The 20,139-nt window shown below is 48.5% G+C and overlaps 1 protein-coding gene across 1 annotated transcript in view; it reads left to right on the top strand.

Moving 5' to 3' along the window:
- The first annotated feature begins 305 nt into the window (after nucleotides 1-305).
- GRM7 (glutamate metabotropic receptor 7) overlaps nucleotides 306-20,139 on the top strand; it is a 212,188-nt gene continuing 192,354 nt past the window's right edge. The window contains exon 1 of the mRNA XM_042823557.1: nucleotides 306-821. Coding sequence (XP_042679491.1) covers nucleotides 321-821 — 501 coding nt within the window. The 5' untranslated portion in view covers nucleotides 306-320. The remainder of the gene's footprint in view (nucleotides 822-20,139) is intronic.

The raw sequence follows: 20,139 nt of genomic DNA, 5'->3' as shown, positions 1-20,139 counted from the left end.
CCCGCCAGGCCGAACCGCCGGAGCTGCCGCGACCGCACCGCCTCCACGCCCGGCCCCGGCTCGGCCGCATCCTGCGCAGCGGCGGCCCCGGGGCGGGGCGGCGGAGGGGGCGGGGGGCGGAGAGGCCCCGGCCACCATTTAAAGCGGCAGCGGCGCGGCGCGGCTCCCTTGTGCCGAGCTGCCGCGGAGCGCGGCGGAGGCAGCGGCGGGCGGGAGCGGCCCGAGCCCCGCATCCCGCCCCGAGCCCCGCGTGGCGCCCCGGCGGGCGGATGAAGGCGCAGGGGGGCGCGGGTCAGCGCCCGGGGACGACCGGCAGCACCATGCTCCGCCTGGGCAGGCTGCTGCGGCTCCTGACTCTGGTGAAGTTGCCCTGCTGCCTGCTGGAGTTCCTGCTCTCCGAGGCGGCCCTGGGGCAGGAGATGTACGCGCCGCACTCCATCCGGCTGGAGGGGGACATCACGCTGGGGGGGCTCTTCCCTGTCCACGCCAAAGGCTTGCCCTGCGGGGACATTAAGAAAGAGAACGGCATCCACAGGCTGGAAGCGATGCTCTACGCCCTGGACCAGATCAACAGCGATCCGGAGCTGCTGCCCAATGTCACGCTGGGCGCTCGCATCCTGGACACCTGCTCCCGAGACACCTACGCGCTGGAGCAGTCGCTCACCTTCGTGCAGGCGCTCATCCAGAAGGACACCTCCGACGTGAGGTGCACCAACGGGGAGCCGCCCGTCTTCGTCAAGCCGGAGAAAGTAGTTGGAGTGATCGGGGCATCGGGAAGTTCCGTGTCTATTATGGTGGCCAACATCCTCCGGCTCTTCCAGGTAGGGCTGCGCGGCGCCGGGTAGCGGAGGGCAGAACCGAACGAGCCGTGCCGAACCGAGCCGTGCAGAGCCGCGCGGCGGAGGCGAACTCTGCCCGCGCCCCTCAGGTGCTTCGTTCGCTTCCCCTCCGGAGCCTCTCGTTTCCCTCCCAGCCGCCCCCGCTATGCCAGCATCCTCCCCCGTCTCCCTTCTCTACGGAGCGTGGCACTTTCTGGATTTATCGCCCCATTTGCAAGAAGCAATCCGTGAAGGGAAAGGAGGAGAGGAAAAAATAAAGGCGGTGATTGAGATGGGTTTGCGTTAGGGAGAAATACGGCTCGGCGGCGGGGTACGGCCGGGCCGGGGACCGGGGGGAGGCTTCGTCCCCCACCCCCCAGGGGATCCGCCGTTTCTGGGCGCTGCGCAGCGCGGGGACAGCGGCAGCACCGCCACCAGATGCATCGCGAGCGGCGGAGTTTCTCGCTTCCTATCCTCCGCCTTCTCACGCGGAAGGTGCTGGTGGGGTTATTTTTATTATTTTGTATGGATTTTTTTTTTTTTTTTTTTTTTTTTTCTTTTTGCAGCGGGCGGAGATATCCCCCGCTTTTCCCGGTTGGAAACTTGTGGAGGTTTTCCCGGCAGAGCCCATCTGGTGTCAGCAGCCACCGCCGCTTCGCGTCCCCATCCGCGGGGCCGGGGCAGCCGCCCGGCGCGGTGAGGAACCTGCCCGGTCGCTCTGGTCTCGGTGCTGTCCGTTCTTCCCTGAGAGCACGAAGGACGCGGTTCTGTTTTCCTCGCTCTCCTCCCCCGCCCGGCAGACTGCGGTGCGCTGAATCCCCGGCAATTTGCGCGGCCGTACCGGCGCTGGGATGCTGTCTCCGGAGGCTGCTGTTTGCGCGGCGCTCCCTTCGCTCCGCACTTCTCGCATTGCCGACAGCCCTCCGTGGGCTGCGGTCCCGCTCCCCCCGAACCGGGGCAGAAGTTGTGCCGGAGGATGGCTCAGCGGGCCGGCAGCTGTCGGTACCGAGCCGCAGCCACGGCGAATCCTGGGCGCTGAGATCCCGTTGGGAAGGGAAGCCCGGGCGCTCCGAGCCCTCCTGTAACACCACGGTACCTGCGAGATCTGTTGATGTTACATAAGGGAGTTTGCAGAAAATGAGGCATTTGAGCAGTTCCTGCACGTAGCGATATTTATATATCTCTAAACATTTTAACATATTGTGACTAAGCATCTGTTCCAAATTGCTCTTTATTCAAATCATCCAGAATGCAGGAACTGGTGCACACTGAGAAATCACTCTATGTATCTGCAGATTGGTTCTGCCTGCTTTAAGCACATTTTCTGCGTGCTAGAACTGCTAGAACTCTCATCCTTGTCATCCTTGAAAGCACAGTTCAGAGCACGTCCCAGCCAGGGAGAAATAAGAAGAAGAATTTTGAGGTAGGAGCAGGAGAGGACCTGTTAAGCGACAGAGTGCAGCTGTGTGGGGAGTGAGAAGCAACGAGGTACTGGAAAGATACACAGCAACAAACTTATTAACCTGCACACTTGCTAAAATGCATTCGCTTCTGCTTCCCGTGTGGCTCTCGTAGGTCCCTGCAGCATTTGCTGACCCTGTGGTGAGGGGGTGGGAGCTCCCAGACATTTGGTTTTGTGCATAGGCTGCTTTTTCCCCAGTGTCTCCTTCCATCTGTGGAGGCTTCTGCAGAGACATTACTGGTGGTTGCATTTCTCTGGCAGTGTTTTGGAAGAGAACCGAAGTACTCATGCTGTACCTCAATGTGTGGGGAAAGAAATGGATATAACCCACGCAGAGCACAGTGGGGTTTCCTCAAGCAGCTACTGATGCTTATGGGCTTTCTCTGCAGGAGGGGTAGGGCTTGAGCCATTCCTCTTGCTCTCTGCATATGGAATTGCAGCAGCCATGCGTGCAGCTCACCCGTCTGTCCCTGATACAGCACAGAGCTCTGGGAGCATCTCCAGCCAATGCCAACAGGTGCAGCAGCAGGGAAAGCTATAGTGAGGTCCTCTGACTTGAATTCATCTGTGCCGTTACTGTTTGAGGCTTTGTGGAAGCTTTTGTTTGGTAAAAAAGAAAAAAAAAACCAAACATGCAAAGATATGTCGGTTTATTCTGTGTGATCAAAGGACAAGTCCTGCTTGCATCTCTTGGAGCTGAGTGGCACTTGCAGGGGGAGCAGCTGGGGTGGGCTGGGGCAGGGCTCTGCCTGGAGCCTGGGGAAGGGCTGAGCCCCATGAGGGATGCTGCTCTCCGGCTGTGGCTGTGTGATGGAGCAGGTCGCTGCTCTGTGGGGCACAGGGGATGTGCAGGTGTTCTGTAACAGGTGCAGGTGCTGCCAGGGAGGGCAGTGTGCTTCCAAAGGCCAAGTGCACGAGGATTTCTCTTCCACAATTACAGCTGATGAGAGATGCAACCGTGCACAGGATTTAAAGGAAGGAAGATGTCTATCAGCCGGAATTCGAGGTCTGGTTTTGCCGTCGGTTTTGTGTGGACCTCAAGCAAGATGCTTTAGTTTAGATGTTTGGGAGCATCCCACCAGCAGCCCTGATCCTGCTGGGAGCATCCCGTGCCGCTCTGAAGGCAGCAGCCTGGGCCTGACAGTGACTCGCTGTGAAAGGGATGGAGATGGGGGTGCCTCCAGCTGAATGCTTTGCTTTTAGCACCTCGTTGTTATTTCATTTCCTCCTCTCAGAAGTGGGGTAGGGAGACAGCATCGTTCCCATCCAGCCCCGGGCAGCGTTGCTGGGTGCTGCAGCCGTGGGCTGGAACCGTCACAGTCCTGACGCTGCCTTGCTGAAGGCTGTGGGCTTCTGTGCAAGAAGTTGCATTTCCTTTGCTGCGTGGAAGGTGATGCCTCGTCATAGCTTTTTCTAGGACGCTGCAGAATGTCGTTTGGGAATGTTTGTTAAGCTGCAAATTTGGGGAAGAGGGCTGCATCATCTCTGCCAGGGTGCAGCATGGATGCAACAGGAAGAGCGATGCGTGCAGCAGAGCAGGGAGATAAAGGCATAAATACTGAAGTGTGTCAAGTAGGGTGACTTCTTCACATTACAATTCTGTGAGAGCATGAGATAAGCAATGTGCAGATTGTAAATTAAATATCTGCTCTAAAAATAAGACAAACAATTTGAGAAGCTCTTTCTAAACGCACCGGAGATTTCAAGGCAATGCGTTTTTTAGGCTGCTGGTTTCACATTGTAAAAGAATAAATTGTTACTTCACAGTGTCATAGGTTTCCCTGTGAATTCAACTCCATGAAATTCAGTAACTATGCTGAAACAATGCCAGATGTATCATATCTTCTATGAGTTAAACCATGAAGTGTGGAGAGAATCAGCACACCGATTTCTTTTCTGTTTTACACTGGAAAACTCATCTTTGGATGCCCTTAGAACTGCAGACTTCTCATTACGGGCTTTAATAATGAACTAATTACTGCTCCAGGTTTCTGTCCTCGGTGGATGTAGTTTTAAATAGTCAATCAGCAGCTGTTCTTCATCTGAATGCCTTTTGCTTTACATCAGTGATGGCTCCTGTGGCCCATAAGACACATTACTGTGCCCCTTCAGGAAACAGTTTAGAAAACAGAGTGGGATGAAGGTGTACGACTAGATTGGGAGTGTAAATTGAAACTCCTTTATATCCCCTGGGTGCTTTTACTGTATTTCCTTCTGCGGGTGCCTCAGTACTAAGTGAGAAGGATGAAAGTTGCAGTGCCTGCTTTCTGCTGTAGACACAGGAGAAATGAGATTATTTGGAAAGGAATACAGCTTACAAGTGTGGCTCTGAGCTGGGCACCTCTTTCCCTAGAAGGGGGTTGTGCCTTTCCCAGTGAAACCCAAGGGTGGATCCTGCTGGGGCACTGGGGCTGCCTGTGTGGCTGGGCTGCAGTTGGATCACAGCTGGCCTCAGGGACTCGCGTGGGGCATTTCAGTGGCCACCAGGTCCTGCTCTGGTGGGCCAGCATTGCCAAGGGAGGATTGTGAGAGCCGTGTGAGAATTGCTTCCGAGTGTGTGTTTGTGTCATTTCCAGATGATTTTAGTCTGATCAGCTTCTACAGTCTCCTTCACTCCACAAGAAGAGTTTTCTTGCTCTCCCCATCGCTTGGTTCAAGCTTCCCACTCGCATCACGTGTGCCCAGATGTTGGTGTCTGCGTAGGACCTGGGTACAACCCCAAAGGCCCCAGCGGAGCCCCTCCTGCTGGGCTAAAGGAGCTCATTCCTGGGGCAGGGTTAATTTCCTGCACGGTACCCCATGGGGCTCCTGGGTTCTCACTGGGAGGAACTCAGCATGCCGTAGCGTTGTTTTTCTCTAGTGCTAATGATAGGCCTTGAACTCATTGCCAATTCATTGCTGTTTCTCCTAACTTTTAGTAAGATGCTGCTGGTTTTAGTGAATGGAGCGATGATGCAATTTTTAAAAGATTGAGAACTACTTTTTGTGGTTACTCTCAGTGAATTTCAAGGAAAGCTGAAAATAGGAGAGGGTAAACTTTCAAAAAAAATTAAAAGGCTTCTGTGTTTCTTGGCAAGCTCTAATTTCTTTAAATCTCTAAATATTGGTCCTTGTTGCTACTGATACACCTAATGCCTGCCAGCAAGCTGGTCCATGCAGTTTTATTGTTACCTAAATAATTGGCTGCATTTAACAGATGTGAAGTCTTATTTGCTCTGTGTAATTCAAAAGTGCTGGAAAATGTATGTGTCAAGAACAACTTTTCTTCCATGTGGAGTTTCTAGTGGTATGTTGGAGGCATTATGAATGTATTACGCTGTATTCTGTAGGTAAAAATCATATTCCTGACAAGGCAAAGTTCAGCATTAGCAATAATCTCAGCTCTTAATCCTGCTTCAGGTGCTGCTCCATAGGATTCTGGTAGAAGGGAATGCAAGGAGGCAGCTGGAAGCAGAGTGGTGCTGCCAGGGGATGGACGCTTCTCCATGCCGAGAGGTGTAAGGATGAGTTTGCTCATGTGAGCACAGGGTCAGCAGGCAGCTGGGCTGGTGCAGGGGCAGCCTGGTCGGTGAGGGTCAGTAAGGTTGCAATGCATGCAGCAAGTGCCTTTGTGTGATTCCCTGTTCACTCTTTGAAATGAAAGAAGGTGACCTCTTTGGAATGAGAAATGGAGGGATCGTTTCAAGGCATTATTTTTTAATGAAAGAAATATTGATCTGGTTTCGAGTCTCATAATCCTAATACTGTATAACTATGTGTACTCTATTCTACATTTTATTTTATTAAATGAGTTTTGCTTGGAGGCGTTAAAACCACCTCATGCAATATTCTGCATCATAATGTCAGATGTTGTTACTTCTATTTATAGTGATACGCAAATTAATCTCAATGAGTGACAATGATGACTGTCCCAGACATAGGACTATGGTGAATTTTATCATAATATTGGAAGATATGAAGCATGTAATTAAAGCTGTTTGAGAGCGTGGTATCCAATATAGTCGGGTCATTAGCGTGGTGGAATGGGCATCCAGGCAGAGAGAATTCTGAAGAAAAACAAGTATTTCTCAAAGCCTTCCACGCTACTGATGATTCACGAGGTCCTGAAAACCCTTCAGCTAAGGGCAATAGAACTATTATGATTAATTGCCAGTAGGAGGGGCAGTCAAGCATGACCACATTAAAACATGGCAGCCCCGGCCCCTGGCAGTGGTCATTCATGCACAGGCACCACGCAGGCTCTTTCATGGACTGAAGCTTGCTGGAGGAGCTCTCCTACCTGCACAGCTCTACCAGATGGCTGTACTGCTCTGAGAAGAGCAGATGACACCAATGGACACTGGGCACAGTCTGAATACTTTTCTCTTGCTGTGCCCCCATGTCTCGGGGCTGCCACGTGAATGCCTCTCTTACAGCACGGTCAGGGCTCAGACAAAGTGTGCACCCAGGCTGGGTGCAGGGCGCTGCAGTGGGGTGAGGGTGACGGTCACCTTCACCTGGGTCTGTCCCTTTCTGAGGGTTGGACACGTCCAGTGACACCACCTGACTGCAGCTGTTACAGCTCCAGCAGCACTGCCCGGTGTCCCTGTAATGCCGTTTAGTTCCTATTGAGATAAGTGATGCTTTTGCTGTGTCATTTGAGATGTTCGGGGAGGCATTAGCATGCTGTACGGATGTGTGCGTTGAGAAGCTGATATCCTTGTATTCTTTGCTGACATGGAAATGCAAGCCAGGACCGCACTTCGGAGTGTTTTTAAATGAACTCGGGGAGCGTGCCAAAGGCCTGTGAGGTGCCTCTCACTAGAGATCACCATTCTCTGCCTGAGAGCATGGCAGGCACTCAGAGTGCCTGGCCTCAATCTGGATAGAAAAGCAGGCCTGGGAGACCTTCATTTGGGGGCCTTGAGCTGCACGGCACAGATACAGCCTCACATGTAGGGCATGTCAGACAGCTCTGGATTTGGTAAAAGGAGAATCTGACCCACTGGGGGAGGAAGGCTACAGCAGTGTTGGGAGTTGTAGGATTTCTGTTCATTTTGGTGGTTCCCCGTTAACCTGTATGAACCTGTTTGTTTATGTAGGTGTTATATATATATAGAATCATAGAATGGCTTGGGTTGGAAGGGACACCAAGGATCAAAAAGTTCCAACCCCCCTGCCACAGGCAGGGCCACCAACCTCCAGATCTGGTAATAGACCACATACCTATGTGTATATGTCATCTTGTAAACACACATATTACATACCTATATTCTCTATTTATTGCTTTTTGGACATTTTGTAGGTACCAGTGAGCCATCTGTCAGAGCATTGCTTGGGGATGGAGCTGGGTGGAACAGTGAGTCCCAGTGCCAGGCTGTGTTGGGGCAGGTTGGATGGAGCGTGCCTGTGCTTCCATTCCTGCTGCTGCGGGTGCGTCGCTGAGCTGCTCAGCTCTTGGCTGTGCCCATCTCAACTGTTACAGTGCCAGGGCTTAGAAGAATCATGGGTGTGGGGTTTGTAGAGGAAGGGTGTGCTCTGGTAACAAAGAACCACCTCAAAGGCATTGAGCAGCACAGGCAGCAGGTTGCACTCAGTTTTGTGCCCAGCCTGGAGGTGATGGGAGATGAGCATAACCCATGATGGGCATGGGAAGTTCCAAGGTCAGCAAGAAGCTGGGGCGGGAGGAGATGCCCTGCGGGGAGGCTGCTGACAGGGGCAGTCTGAAGCCTGAAGCCTCAGGTCTGGCCCAGCCTTGCTTAAGCTGCCTAACTGTTTTTAGTTCAAAAGCAAGATAGGCTGGACTTGGCTTTGGTGTGGTCCCTTTGCTCCACTCCGTGCTGCTGATATGCCCTTAGATCTTGCTTTCACTGTTTTACAACTGTTTTTGCCTTTTCGCTTGTGGGTATAACAACTGCTGACAAAGCCAAAGCCTTAAGCTGCAGATCTGCACTGAAAAATGACTGTGATCCAGGTTCTCCTTGCGTGGCTCGATACAACCCCTACCTCTGCTTCCTTTGTCAGATTGCACACCTGTTATTGCTGTAGGCACGAGGAATGTGACTGTGGTATAACAGAGACTTTCCGGGGCTAGATGGAAAAGTCATCTTGCTGTTCATAAACTAAATTTCAGATGGAGAAGATACGGTGTAAAAGTGACTATATACATCCCCATATGCGATATTTATAGCGGCCATTTATTACTATCATACACAACAGACCTAATCCTAACCTTTCTTAGAAGAGTGCCAATAAATAAATGGGACTATAAATCTGAAGATTGCTTCTCTTAGCACATGCTTCTCTTAGCACAGTTTTCCAGCATTTTCTCTGGAGAGTCCATCCAGCACTGGCTGATGTCAGTGGGATGGCAGCTGGATGAAAGCCCATCTAATTCCTTGGGGCATCTTCAAGCTTCTCTTTGCCCTGGTTCCAGAAGGCCTCCTAAAACAAGAATAATCAGAGACCAACCTATAATATCAAAGCCAGTGACTAAGAAACAGGTGTTTTTGTCCTAAATAGGTGGCTTTTATCTTCTGTGCTGGAAATTTCCTTGGTTTTGTCTTGACTGCACTCTCACAGCAGGCGATGAGGCTTAAGTGCAACATAAGATGCAGTCGGTATCCTTCTGAAGCAAGATTTCTGCTTTTCTTCTTTGTTGGAAGTTAGGTACCAAAAACTAGACTTTGTGAGTGCTTTGGTGAGAGATTTCTCCTTGAGCTTAACAGTCAGCTGGGACCTGGGAAATGCCTCTGTCTGATTCAGGCTCATCTAAAGCCTAAACCACTGATGGTCCAGATGAGTGCTGGAGGCTGTTCTCACTTCTGTGTCATTTCAGTGGTGCTTTTCCAGTTTCTAAACAAGAACAACAAAAAAAAACAACCAAACAAAAACTCCGCAAGGAATTTGCTTCCGCAAGAGCCTTTGTGGAAAGAACTGACAAATTTGCAGAGGAAGAAAATAGGAAATTGAGAATTTATTATTCTGGCTCTCCAAGTTCTGGAGAGGAATCTCAGGAAACCTTTGTGCCTGTATTATCTGAGAGGGAAGTGCTTGGGTTCATGCCTTGCCAGCTTGTTTTCTCTGCTGCCATTTTAGCAGTCGTGTAGAGCAGTATTCTGCAAGCTCTTATGCAGAAGGCTTTCTAATAAATTTATTATTTCATAAATATTTTAATAACAGTAATTATGCATTCATCAGAACGGAGATTTGTTTCAATGTTATTAAATTCAACCTCGTAATTATATGCATGGTATTTTTACACGCAGTACAATCGGAGTGCAATTCCTTTGTAGATGTACTGCAGTGCCTGGCGACTGGCAGAGTTCATATCTTTGCAGAATTTTCATCCATAGCCCTTGGCTCGTTCAGTATACCAGAACCAACAGGACAACAGCAGGCTCTCTTCCATGAAAAAAGAGTTTGTCTTAAGAGCTGCGGCGGGTTTCTATTTCCAGCAACAACAGCAAATGACCTCGTTAAAAGAAGATCACAGATAAAATGCAAATTGAGATACAGAGGCACCAGTTGGTGCAGGGTGGTCGGGGCTGTGGCAGAAGAGGGCCAGCTGCAGGGGCTGTGTGCTGGCGGGGCTGCTCAGCCTGCCTGCTTTGCTTGATATTTATTCCCTTTGGGAATGGGTACGTTCCCCAGGCCTGTGATCATTGGGACATCAGATTTCCTTACACAGTTGTTTCTCTTGGGAAATCCATAGTGGAGGGGTGAGCAGGATGGGTTAACACAGGGACTGGCTCGATGGGCGGCTGAATGTTCACCAGCTCTCTTGGTGCCTTGAATGTAACAGCAGGGTGTAAGAACGTGGATGGCATGACATGACCATCCTCTCTAGCGGTGCTGGTGCCCTGCAGCTATAGAGAAAAGACAGCGTGCCCAATCATTTCCTATGCTGACCCCACTGAGATGGAGTCCCATGAGGAAGGGATCCAAATCCCGTTCAGTAACATGTGGTAGGAATAAGTCAAAAACTAAAGGGAAGCTGTCAACTCAGATTTGGCTGGAAGTCATAATCTTCATATAAATAAAATCCAGAACAGATAGAGATGCTTTTGTAATTTCTAAACAAGGTAATTTTGCTGGAGTATTTGAGTGCACAGAAGTGATATTGACAATAAAAATTAATTAAATGACTTCTCGCAGTTTTTCTGTCTGAAAACAGTACAGAGAATGTCAGAGCATTAGCAACATGCAGGGAATTGTCTTTGTACCGTGCCTGTGCCTTTGGTATAGGGAATGTTTTCCAGATCAGGAAGGTATGCTCCTATGCTTCGATTCCCCAGCAGCTCCAGCAAACTGGGAGCTCTGCACCTGTTCCAGTACTTCCAAACACTTCCTTTAGTACAGTGTTGGTGTCACAGTCATAGAGATTTGTGTACTGAACACGCCGTTCTTCAGGCTGACACAAAAAATTAATTTTCAGTCTGCCTCCACAACCATGATGGCATCTCAGTCCTGGAGGAGTCACGCCTGGTTCTCACTTTACTCCCAGAGGGAAGTATGTGGGGATGGAGAGGCAGCCCCAAGTGCTCCGCTCCTTCTGCACCCAGGGCTGCCCTGGCTGAGAGGGGGCTGTGGGGCTGCAGGGGGCTGGAGGCTGCTGCAAGGTCCCTTCCATCCTCAGGGATGCTTTTGGTGAGATGGTAAGCTGGAGGGCCTGAAGTCCATGAAGCAGTGAAAGGAATCTTTACAGTTTTTCTCGCTGTCAGTAAATGCATTTTGTTGGAGAATCAAGTTGTTATTAAAAAAAGGCCTCTAAGTCTTATGCTTATTTTCTCAGAAAGAATCTCCTTATATTTCAGAAGAAAATAAATACCTCTACACACAAAAGCGCCGAGGAGTGGGGCCGATAACCCTTCTGTAACGTCCTGCTTGAGACGAGCAAAGCGCCCACTGCTCTTTAAGAAATCCATCTGTTAGGGAGATGATAATCACCTACTAAAACGTGCATTCCATTGCAGTGCTTATGATAAGAGCATGTACTGAAATGAAGCCTGCAGTTGTCTCCGAGCTGCGCGGTGCTGTAACGCTGTGCTTGGTTGTGTGCAGCGCCTGCCCTGATGGTTGCCCTCAACTGCTGACCCCCAGCCGGGCAGAGGGAGAGCCCCAGCACAGCTGGCATCAGCTGGGAAGCTCTCCTGGTGGCTGCACACACATGGGGCAGCAGGGAAATGCTGCAGCAGCCAGCCAGCCGCGTTCTGTGAGCTACACAAGCAAGTCCTGCGAGTTTCTCAAACGTATCAGCTGTTCCATGGGGGCAAACCAGCTCTTTTGTGGTACCTCGATGCAGTGCGTTATTACATACATCTTCATGTGATGTTTTAGTTGTGCATACTGCTTTGTTTTTTCCTTTTGCCAGTTTTTTTTTTTACTACTATTTTTTAATGTCTTTTTATTTAGTGATAAATGTGTGTTTCTACCTCTTCCCTCCCTCCACTGTTCCTTTCTCAGCTCCTAAGCAGTCTGGGAAATTGCTCTGACAGCTGATCTTAATCTCCAGAGTGAATTTGAGATAAGATGGTGTTGGGTTTAGAAAAGGAAGTTTTTTCTTATGCCCTTATAAAGGTATGGTTGAGCTAGCAAAATGAGCAAAGTGTGCTCTTTGTCTTTCCCACTGTTTTTGTGGAGAGTGTTACGTCTTGTCACTTAGATTATAATAAATATGGCACACATTAAAAATAACAAAAAATAATGAGGTTTAGTTTAAACACACAGCTAGGAGAAAATATCTTTCTCAATTGAATTGCGTCTGTACTCTCTGTGAACCTTTTTTGCCATATTTTCTTGACGTAGTTTTTTGAATGTGTCCCCTGAAGATGAACCAAGACCATCAGGTATTTAATGAAATCAATTACTGGGGAGGTGTGCCGAGCCCTCCAGGGTGGCTTGTGGTGCTGTGAGGTATGTGAGGTGCTATGGGGGCTGGGATGGGGGGACTACACTACGTGTAGGGGCAGTCTGACACTTTCTACAGTCTGTGTTTGCAGGGTCAGTTCCTCACTTTGTTTTGGGATGCTGTGTCCTCCTGTCCCAGGAGTGTTTTCTCCCAGCCCATGATGTTCCCCTGGGACACGGGGACAGGAGGTGACACAGGACCTCTGCTCAGAGCCCACAGACGGCTGAGTGCAGCCCTCAGGGAGGTGTCTGTGCTCAGCAGGATGCTTATCACAGGGAAGGGACGCGTTCAGACCAAATGGCAGCCTGACACTGCACAGGGCAAAATACTCATCTAAGATAAAGCAATTTTAAAAATAGAAGCCAGGGAGAAAATGGACTTGAAGGTACATAGCACTCAGATGGAATTGGTCCTAATGGCCCTGAGCTGTGCTCAGATGGAGGTTGCGAGTAAGGCCAGGGCAGAAACCTGAAGGAGGGAGAAGAGCTGCTGCTCAGACATGACTCCCTGTGTCCAATTTATTTTTATTTTAATTTAGGCAGAGAACTGCCCCGGGCTTCAGCTTTTCCTTGTTCAGTTTAGGACTTGCTGCTGCTCCGGGAGGCAATGGGGGAAAAGAGTGCAGGGCTTGGCTGCTCTGCAGGGCTTTGTTATTTGCTGGGAAATCACATCATATGAAGTCTGCTGGGCCGAGATAACATCTGATTTCAGGAGGTAGTACACGACCAGGCTTCTGCATCTGGCAGATGAGCTTGCTTGGTATCAGCCCAGGAAAGATGGAGATGTGATTTGATCTCCTCCCGCGTGCCGCCCTGCCTACACACCTGCTGCCCCTCCAAGAGACCCGCAGCCCCCAGCCCTGTGTGTCCTCCCACTCAGCACAGGGAAGCTCTAGCTGAGGTTATTGTCAGAACAGCAAGGAAACTGAAGGCTTTAAAAAAAAAAAGTTTGCTCGTTCTGCCCTCCCTCCCAGCGCTCACATAAATGAAGCGCAATGTTTGCAGTCGCTGTCATTGCTTTAGCAGCCAGCAAAGCAGAATAGGTGCTGGACCCCTTGGCAGATGCAAGGCCTGTGAAATTCTTCACCTTCTTTGTAAAGGAACGCTGCCCCACGAGGTTTTGACCTCTCCTGGGGCTCCTGACAGCCAGCATCATACTGCAAGTATAGACATTATCATAATGAAAGCACGTAAACAGCACCGTCTCTTCATCTGGAGGGAACCTGTCAGCAGAACTTGCCATTACCTCGGGATTCTGCTCATGTCCTTCCAGAGGCGAACACGAAATCTGTTCATAAAAACCAACTCAGCATTTTCCTCCCCAGCTTTGGAGAGGAAGGAGCCTGCTGATGATCTGACAAAATGAAGCATCTTCTCGCTGAAGGAAGTCCTGCTCACTTTGAACACAGATGTGTCTCTCGCTGCCAGGATGGCTAATTTATAAGCATCTCCTTGCTTGGGAATCCCAGGTGATCTGGAGAATAATGGGAACAGATCTATGCGTGCTGGGAATCCAGTATTAAGGGCAGGGCTGCTTCTGGCAATAGCTTTTGGTACTGATGGCGTGGATCCTAAGGGGAAGAAAATATAGGCTAGCATTTTTTTTCAGCCTTTAATTAGTTGCTTTTGTAACTCCAGATGAGTTTTTAAACTCACACTTTGTTGACAAGAAAATGCTGCTGGGGAGTTGTGATCCCAGCTTTGCTGGCAAAGTGTCTGACCATGGGCACCTGAGAGGTCCTGAGGGATAGGAGCAGTGCACCGGATGCAGCAGGCTGGCTAGGTAGAAGGAGAAATGATGTGGTTGCAGGTAGGAGGAGAAATGATGTGGTTGCACTGTTTGCACTCTGGAGATGGGCATTTTTTGTGTTTAAAAAAAAAAAAAAAAAAAAAGATGTAAGCTCCCTACTCAGTCAGCAAAGACTCCAGATTGAAACAAAACTTGCAGGCATCAGCCTTCCCGAGAGGCTCAAAAACTGCGTGGAGCTTTGGCCAGTAGTTTTAATGAAAGCCAAGGTTGTGGCAGGAGCTCATGGCTACCATGAGTATAAAGCAATGCAGATGTGATGGCGGCTGCAGGAGGATTTCAGCGCTGTGAGATGTGAAGGACATTTCTCAAGGCTTTTTCCAGTAGAGCAAATAACCTAAAAGAGCCTAAGCTTGAAACAAACAGGTGTTTGTAAGCAGTTGTTCAATATCGATTCGGGTGATAGTGGAGCTCTGCCAAGCGAAGGTAGGCATGTTAAAATACAGAGGTCTTGCGCTCTCCAATTTAGAAGTGCTCACTACTACCAAACAGTGTTGAAATGTGATTTGAATCACGCATGGTAAGAAGTGAGAATCACGGGGTGCATGGAATGGAACTCGTCATTCACACATCTCGTGTCAGTGCCCCGTGGCACAGCCGTGTCACCTGCTGCCAGGGTGCTTGTGCACTTCTTCACTGTCTCATTTGTCCCCAGTGGATTCATCTGGCGCTTCTGATGGTTCTGTTGGCATCCCACGTGCTTGAGCCTCTCTGAATAGCTGACATCCTCTCGGTGCATTAAGTCCCCTCTGGCATTGTAATGAAAAGGTATTGATGAAAAAAGTTGGAAGATTTAGAATTGAATCGAGGCAGAGTGGAACCAACCTTAATTAATGCGTGTTACTGTTTCTTCTGTGACAGTTTATCTGCTCTTAATTAACGTTGTTGGAACTACAGTATAGATGTGTGATTATAGACCTACTTAAAAAAGCAGCGAGATGGTGAATAGCTGTCATGATCCCACAAAGGTATGAGAAAAAAGGCACTTACCAATATTGCCGTGTCCTCAGCACCACGGGATCCAAATGAGATGACTGCTGGCTGCAGCTGACCTATCTGTCTCTGCATTAAATGGAAATTGAACTGAGCAGCCTAGTGAATCTTTTTCAATTTTGCCAGTTTTTATTGACTCCTGTAATTGTCCTAATGAGACACTGAATTTAAGTTGTCTCGCCTCTCCCATCCCACCCACTATTTTTTCTGTAGCTTTTCTCAAAGTCTGTTTTGTCCATGGACCATTCACGTTCGCAGTTCTTTACATTAACAGTTTTTAAACGTCAGTTCTTTGGTGTCTTTTTTTTTTTTTTCATGTTCTCTGGGGAATGATGCTTCAAACAGGGAAATTGTATGTTTCATTATCAAAAAGGTTTTGGGCTTTATCAGAGTCTTTTTGTTACAGTTGTCATGGAGGTTTTTATTATTATTGTTAAATTGAATAATGGGGAGGAACCTGTTCTTAAGTCTTTGAACAAGAACTAAAATTTAAATGGAGATAAATCTACTCCGTTTGTGAAAGTGGCTTTCTGAGGTTAACTGCATTTAGTTTCCATCACTGGAAGCGCACAAAAGCATTAGTTTATATCAATCAGATATCAAGGCTTTTTGCAACGGTAATAAGGGAGGATCGAACCCAACTGCAGTCAGTGCTGGAGAACCTGGTAGGCGTTGAGCAGCACTGCTATCTCTCGTTAACCAGCCGCCATCCTCTCTTAAGCTCTGCGAGGCTGCTGGCAGGGGTGATGTCTTTCAATAGAGGCATGGGGAGAGAAGCTTCAAAAAGGGCTGGAGGTGGCTTTTCCTTTGTAGGAGGTATGGAACGCTTCCTTTGTTCAGTAGAGGAGGTGAAGCCTGGCCCTGTGTCTGGGGGCTGTGATGAGGACAGCCTGCCCTGTCCTGTGCTCAGAAAGTGGCTGTGCTGGAGATGGGTGCAAGCTGCCGTTCTGCATGGGGTTCGTGTTATTCAGACGTCTCTGGGATGGGAGCAGCTCCCGATTTCTTGGAGCCAGGACAAAACGTGAGTAAGTAATACAGAGATGAAAGGCCTGTGTGTGGATCTGAGTTGGCTCGTGCAGCTGGGAATACCTGCAGCCTAAAGCTGCTGGGAGCAGGGCAGGTAACCTCTTCAAAATGGGGTCAGATCAGCAGGTCGCCTTGAAATAGTTTGGACTAAGAAAATACGTAAAGAACCGATTTGAAAGTGCAAATGTAAGTCTGTGTTTCAGCATATTTGGCTACCCCAGGCTTTAGGGAGCTCCCAGTTCAGAGACAGCATGCAATGTAAATGCTTTATATAATGTCTACTGTGACCATCATACTCATCATGCCTATGACGTGCATCCTTTTTTTTCCTTTGGATGCTGAAATTCATCGACAATCAGGACTCTCCCGAGTCCCCCAGGATTGTTTTGCTGTTACGCTGTGGGGTCTTCCCTTATAATTACCACGGTAAGGCAAATGGCAGCAGGCATTTAAAATGATGCGTTTAAATACTGACCTTTTTCAAAGGCTTTGATGAAAGATGTGAAAAACTGGAATTCATTATAATATTTCTAATTTCCTGACATGAAAATAGGAAAGACTTTCTCAATGTGTGTCTTCTGAAACAGTCATCATCAAAAGTCCTACTTTGACAAAGGTCCCTCGACTCTATGCATGCCAATGAACTTAACCATTGAATTCATAAATCTCTGCTAATACATGATCTACAAAAGGAAAGGATTTCTTTCTGTGTATACATTGCTGTCATATAATTCATTACCGTGGTGTAAATGCCTGAACGAGTTTGGTCTAAAGGTGCATAAATACGTTTAAATGGTTTTAAAATCAGGACTATTAAAACAACTATATAAAATCCCCAAGAGCATTTTGGGGCAAAATTAAATTCAGAACACGCTGAATGTAAAAGATGCTGTAGCATTTGTGTATATGTGTGTGTGTACATAAAAAACCTTTCAAAGTTGGCATCCTTTGTTTATCACTGAATGTTGAAAGGAAACACAAAAATAAATCCTCCAGCAATTTCTCGGACCATGGGGAAGGTAAGCAAGAGCATCAGGATGCTGTTTATTCCTGATGAGGAGAGGCAAAATTCTGGTTTGGTGCCAGCCTGTTTGGCTTTCTGTGGGTGGGGTTTCTGAGGACTCAGAAGGCCCCAACCCAAACCGTTCTTCAAGGCTTTGTTGAAATGTACAGAGAGACGTTCCCTGCTCCGAAGATTTTACTATCTAAGCAGAAAAAAACAAAGGCTTCGGAGGCAAGATGTATTATCTCCCTGCTGCAGATGGAGAACTGAGAGGCATAACAGATGAAGTAAATTGGCTCTGATGGTGTAAGGCAGCCTGCGAGAGCTGTGCAGTGAACTTGGTCAGTGCACGCTGCAGAACTGTCCTTCCCATGCAGACAGTGGCATCTCTCCCACCATGGGGTGGGAGATCCTCTGCTTTCTCACATCCCTGCAGTCCTGCACAGCTTCCACAGCTCCCATCTGCACTGCTGGCAGCTCAGGCAAAAGCTCCTGATGGAGCAATGAAAGGTTGCACCACCTCATCTTTGCTTTCCCAAAGTGACAAGGTTTCCTTTCGCCAGGCAGGAGAATACATTGACCAGGTAATAAATATTGATGCTCCGTTAGAGGCTAGCTCATAAACACCTGTTTCCACTGTTAAATTTGGATGTAAAATACAGGGGTGGAAATGTTGAAGGAGCTTACAGTGGAAAGGCAAATCAGGGCTTGTTCCACTGATTGAACACCTGGTGGAGGGCAGGGGCAGCCCAGAGGACCTCAGGTGCAAGCAATGTACAGAGTGATGAGGAGGTGGGGCCAGGATCCACCCCTTGCCGGACCTCATTTAAGGGCTGGCAGTGGGGGGAAGGGGATCTTGTTGGAGATCCCTGTGTAGCTGAGACCTTCTGAAGGTAAGCAGCTTTTTTGCTTTATTTCTGTGCTTATAGCTGTTGTGTTTGAGTGGATTTTTGCTTGCTGTAGCCTGGGGTTTGGTGCTCTGCCGTTGTTGCTGTGCTTTCCATGGTGTTACAGAGCTGAAAGCTACTGGTGGTTCTTTTAAGAAAGAAGAGAGGAGCCCTGGCCTGGGGCAGCAGTGCTGTGTGTGCTGGCTGGGGAGATGTGCACAGGTGGGACTAATAAGGGAAAGTGAGAAGTGGGGGAGAGGTGGCTGAGGAGTGGTAGGGGTCTCCAGGAGGACAACAGGGAGCTTTGTGGGGAGAGGATGTGGTTTTGGAGGAGCATGGATCATCCAAATAGTGAGGTAACTGCTTCTGTCATACCTATTTCAGAGGTACTGAGATGCCTTGCTTTTGGGGAGGTGTTTTTGTTTAGAACTCCAGAAGGCATTTTGGTGAGAACAATCTTTTAGCTTTTCTATCCAGTGAGATTTCTGTGCTGTTAGAGCAAGAGCTTGGAAGTTCCCAGGTGGGATTCCTGCCTCATCATGGTGTGTGTGCTACTCTCCCTGCACGGGGAGAAGACTGTGGATTCCATTTGGTGTTTGTACACCTTTTTGAAAGCTGAAATGTAATTTTGCTAGGGGCTGGCTCCAAGTGGGAGCTCTGGCATCAGTGAATCTTCTTTACAGGATAAACCTCCTGGGTCTCCACAGAAGTGTATGTGCTGGGGCTTTTTTAATGGAGCATGAAGTGGTCCTTGTGTACCTTGGGGAAGTTTAGGCTTGAGAGGGAGAACAGCTGTGCTTTAGAGCTTGTGCTGTGAACTTTCCAGAAAGAATGACTTTGAATGCACTCTTCATAATGCAGATCTGTTTTGAAGAAGGCTGTGTTTTAAATTTGGTTTTTGTGTGGGCAAATATGAATTACTTTACTTGATCAAACGTCTTCGCAGTCGCCCATAAATAAGGTAAAATGACTTGAAATTACAATTGGTCAAAAATGATGTGCTGAGGCTTTGCCTACAAGGAGGCCATGGAGTTAGGAGTCCTATCAGGTTATGGATTTCTCACTCAACCACAAAAAGCCTTTCTCTTCCAAAAATGCTTTTCATAATAATACCTTTGTTTTCTACGAATGATGCTGTAATTCAGATAAATCTGCGCTCATTGAGAAGAACAGGATTGAGTTGTCTGACTCATGCAACTATGCCTGGAGGGGAGGGCTGGGCTGGAACACTGGGGAGCACAGGGACTTGCAGCTTTGTGGCTTCCAGGGGTTTTGGTCTTCAGAAAGAGTCTGGCTCAAATTTTGCTGAAAGCCAATAGTGTTTGCTTAAGAAATAGTATTGTGTTTTTTGTTTTTTTTTTTTCTTGAGCAAGCTGTTTAGGGACGGGGCTTTGAGATGCTGGTGTCAGCCAGCTGAGTGGTATGCATTGGACTGGCAGTGCTCAATGACTTCAGGTGAATGTGATACGCCAGAGTTTTTGTGCTGTTCTGCTAGCAATTGCTGGCTGCCTTAAGAAAGCATTTAGCAGTGCATTGCCTTTAGGAATGAATTATCCAAATCTTGTTGCAAATCTGCTCCCTGTTGGAAGGGCTGGTTTCCAGGTTGGCTGTGATAGCCACAGAGGTGCTGGTACTGGGAGACACCTCCAGGTCCCCTCAGCTCTACCTCTGCTCCTGGTGACTGCTTTCCTCCAGGGGCTGCAGTGGGGGCATGGAGCCTTCTGACGAGACCAAGTATCTGCAGCTTTAAGCAGATTATGGAATGTTGGCTGTGAAGCTGGAGTTTGATAAATGGGTCAAACTTATTCAAGCTGAGGGAGCTAACGCTGCCGTATCCCTGCTAAGAGAGCCCCGCATTGCTGGCGTTTAACCTACATGTTAGTGGTGTTCAGACAGATGCACCAAAATTAATGTGATCTGTTTGACCTACATAGTTATACAGGGAGGAAACAATAAGAAATAAACAAGAAGATGAGACCGCATTAAAGCAAATCCTATTTTTGGCCTATTTTTCTGCCTCGTGAATGCGAGCATAGAAATCAAAGGAATATACTTAAAAGCATTTTAAATAATCATCCACGTCCTCAGCTGGTGGAGCAAGAAGAGGCCCCTTGTTGTGCAGTGAGAAGATTTGAGGTGATTTCTTCATGCAGGACAGTATACTGAGGAGCAGGAGGTTGCAGACCATGCTTGTGCCCGTAGGACAGGGCATCCTGCTGGCTTTTGCTCTGCCACAGTTGTGTGCCTCTAGCTGG

The sequence above is a fragment of the Centrocercus urophasianus genome, unplaced genomic scaffold (assembly GCF_019232065.1).
Source record: "Centrocercus urophasianus isolate 14NV4802_14NV808 unplaced genomic scaffold, USGS_Curo_1.0 seq_22, whole genome shotgun sequence".
Classification (NCBI taxonomy): domain Eukaryota; kingdom Metazoa; phylum Chordata; class Aves; order Galliformes; family Phasianidae; genus Centrocercus; species Centrocercus urophasianus.
The sequence above is the reverse complement of the archived record's forward strand: the minus strand, read 5'-3'. Positions and strand labels throughout refer to the sequence as shown.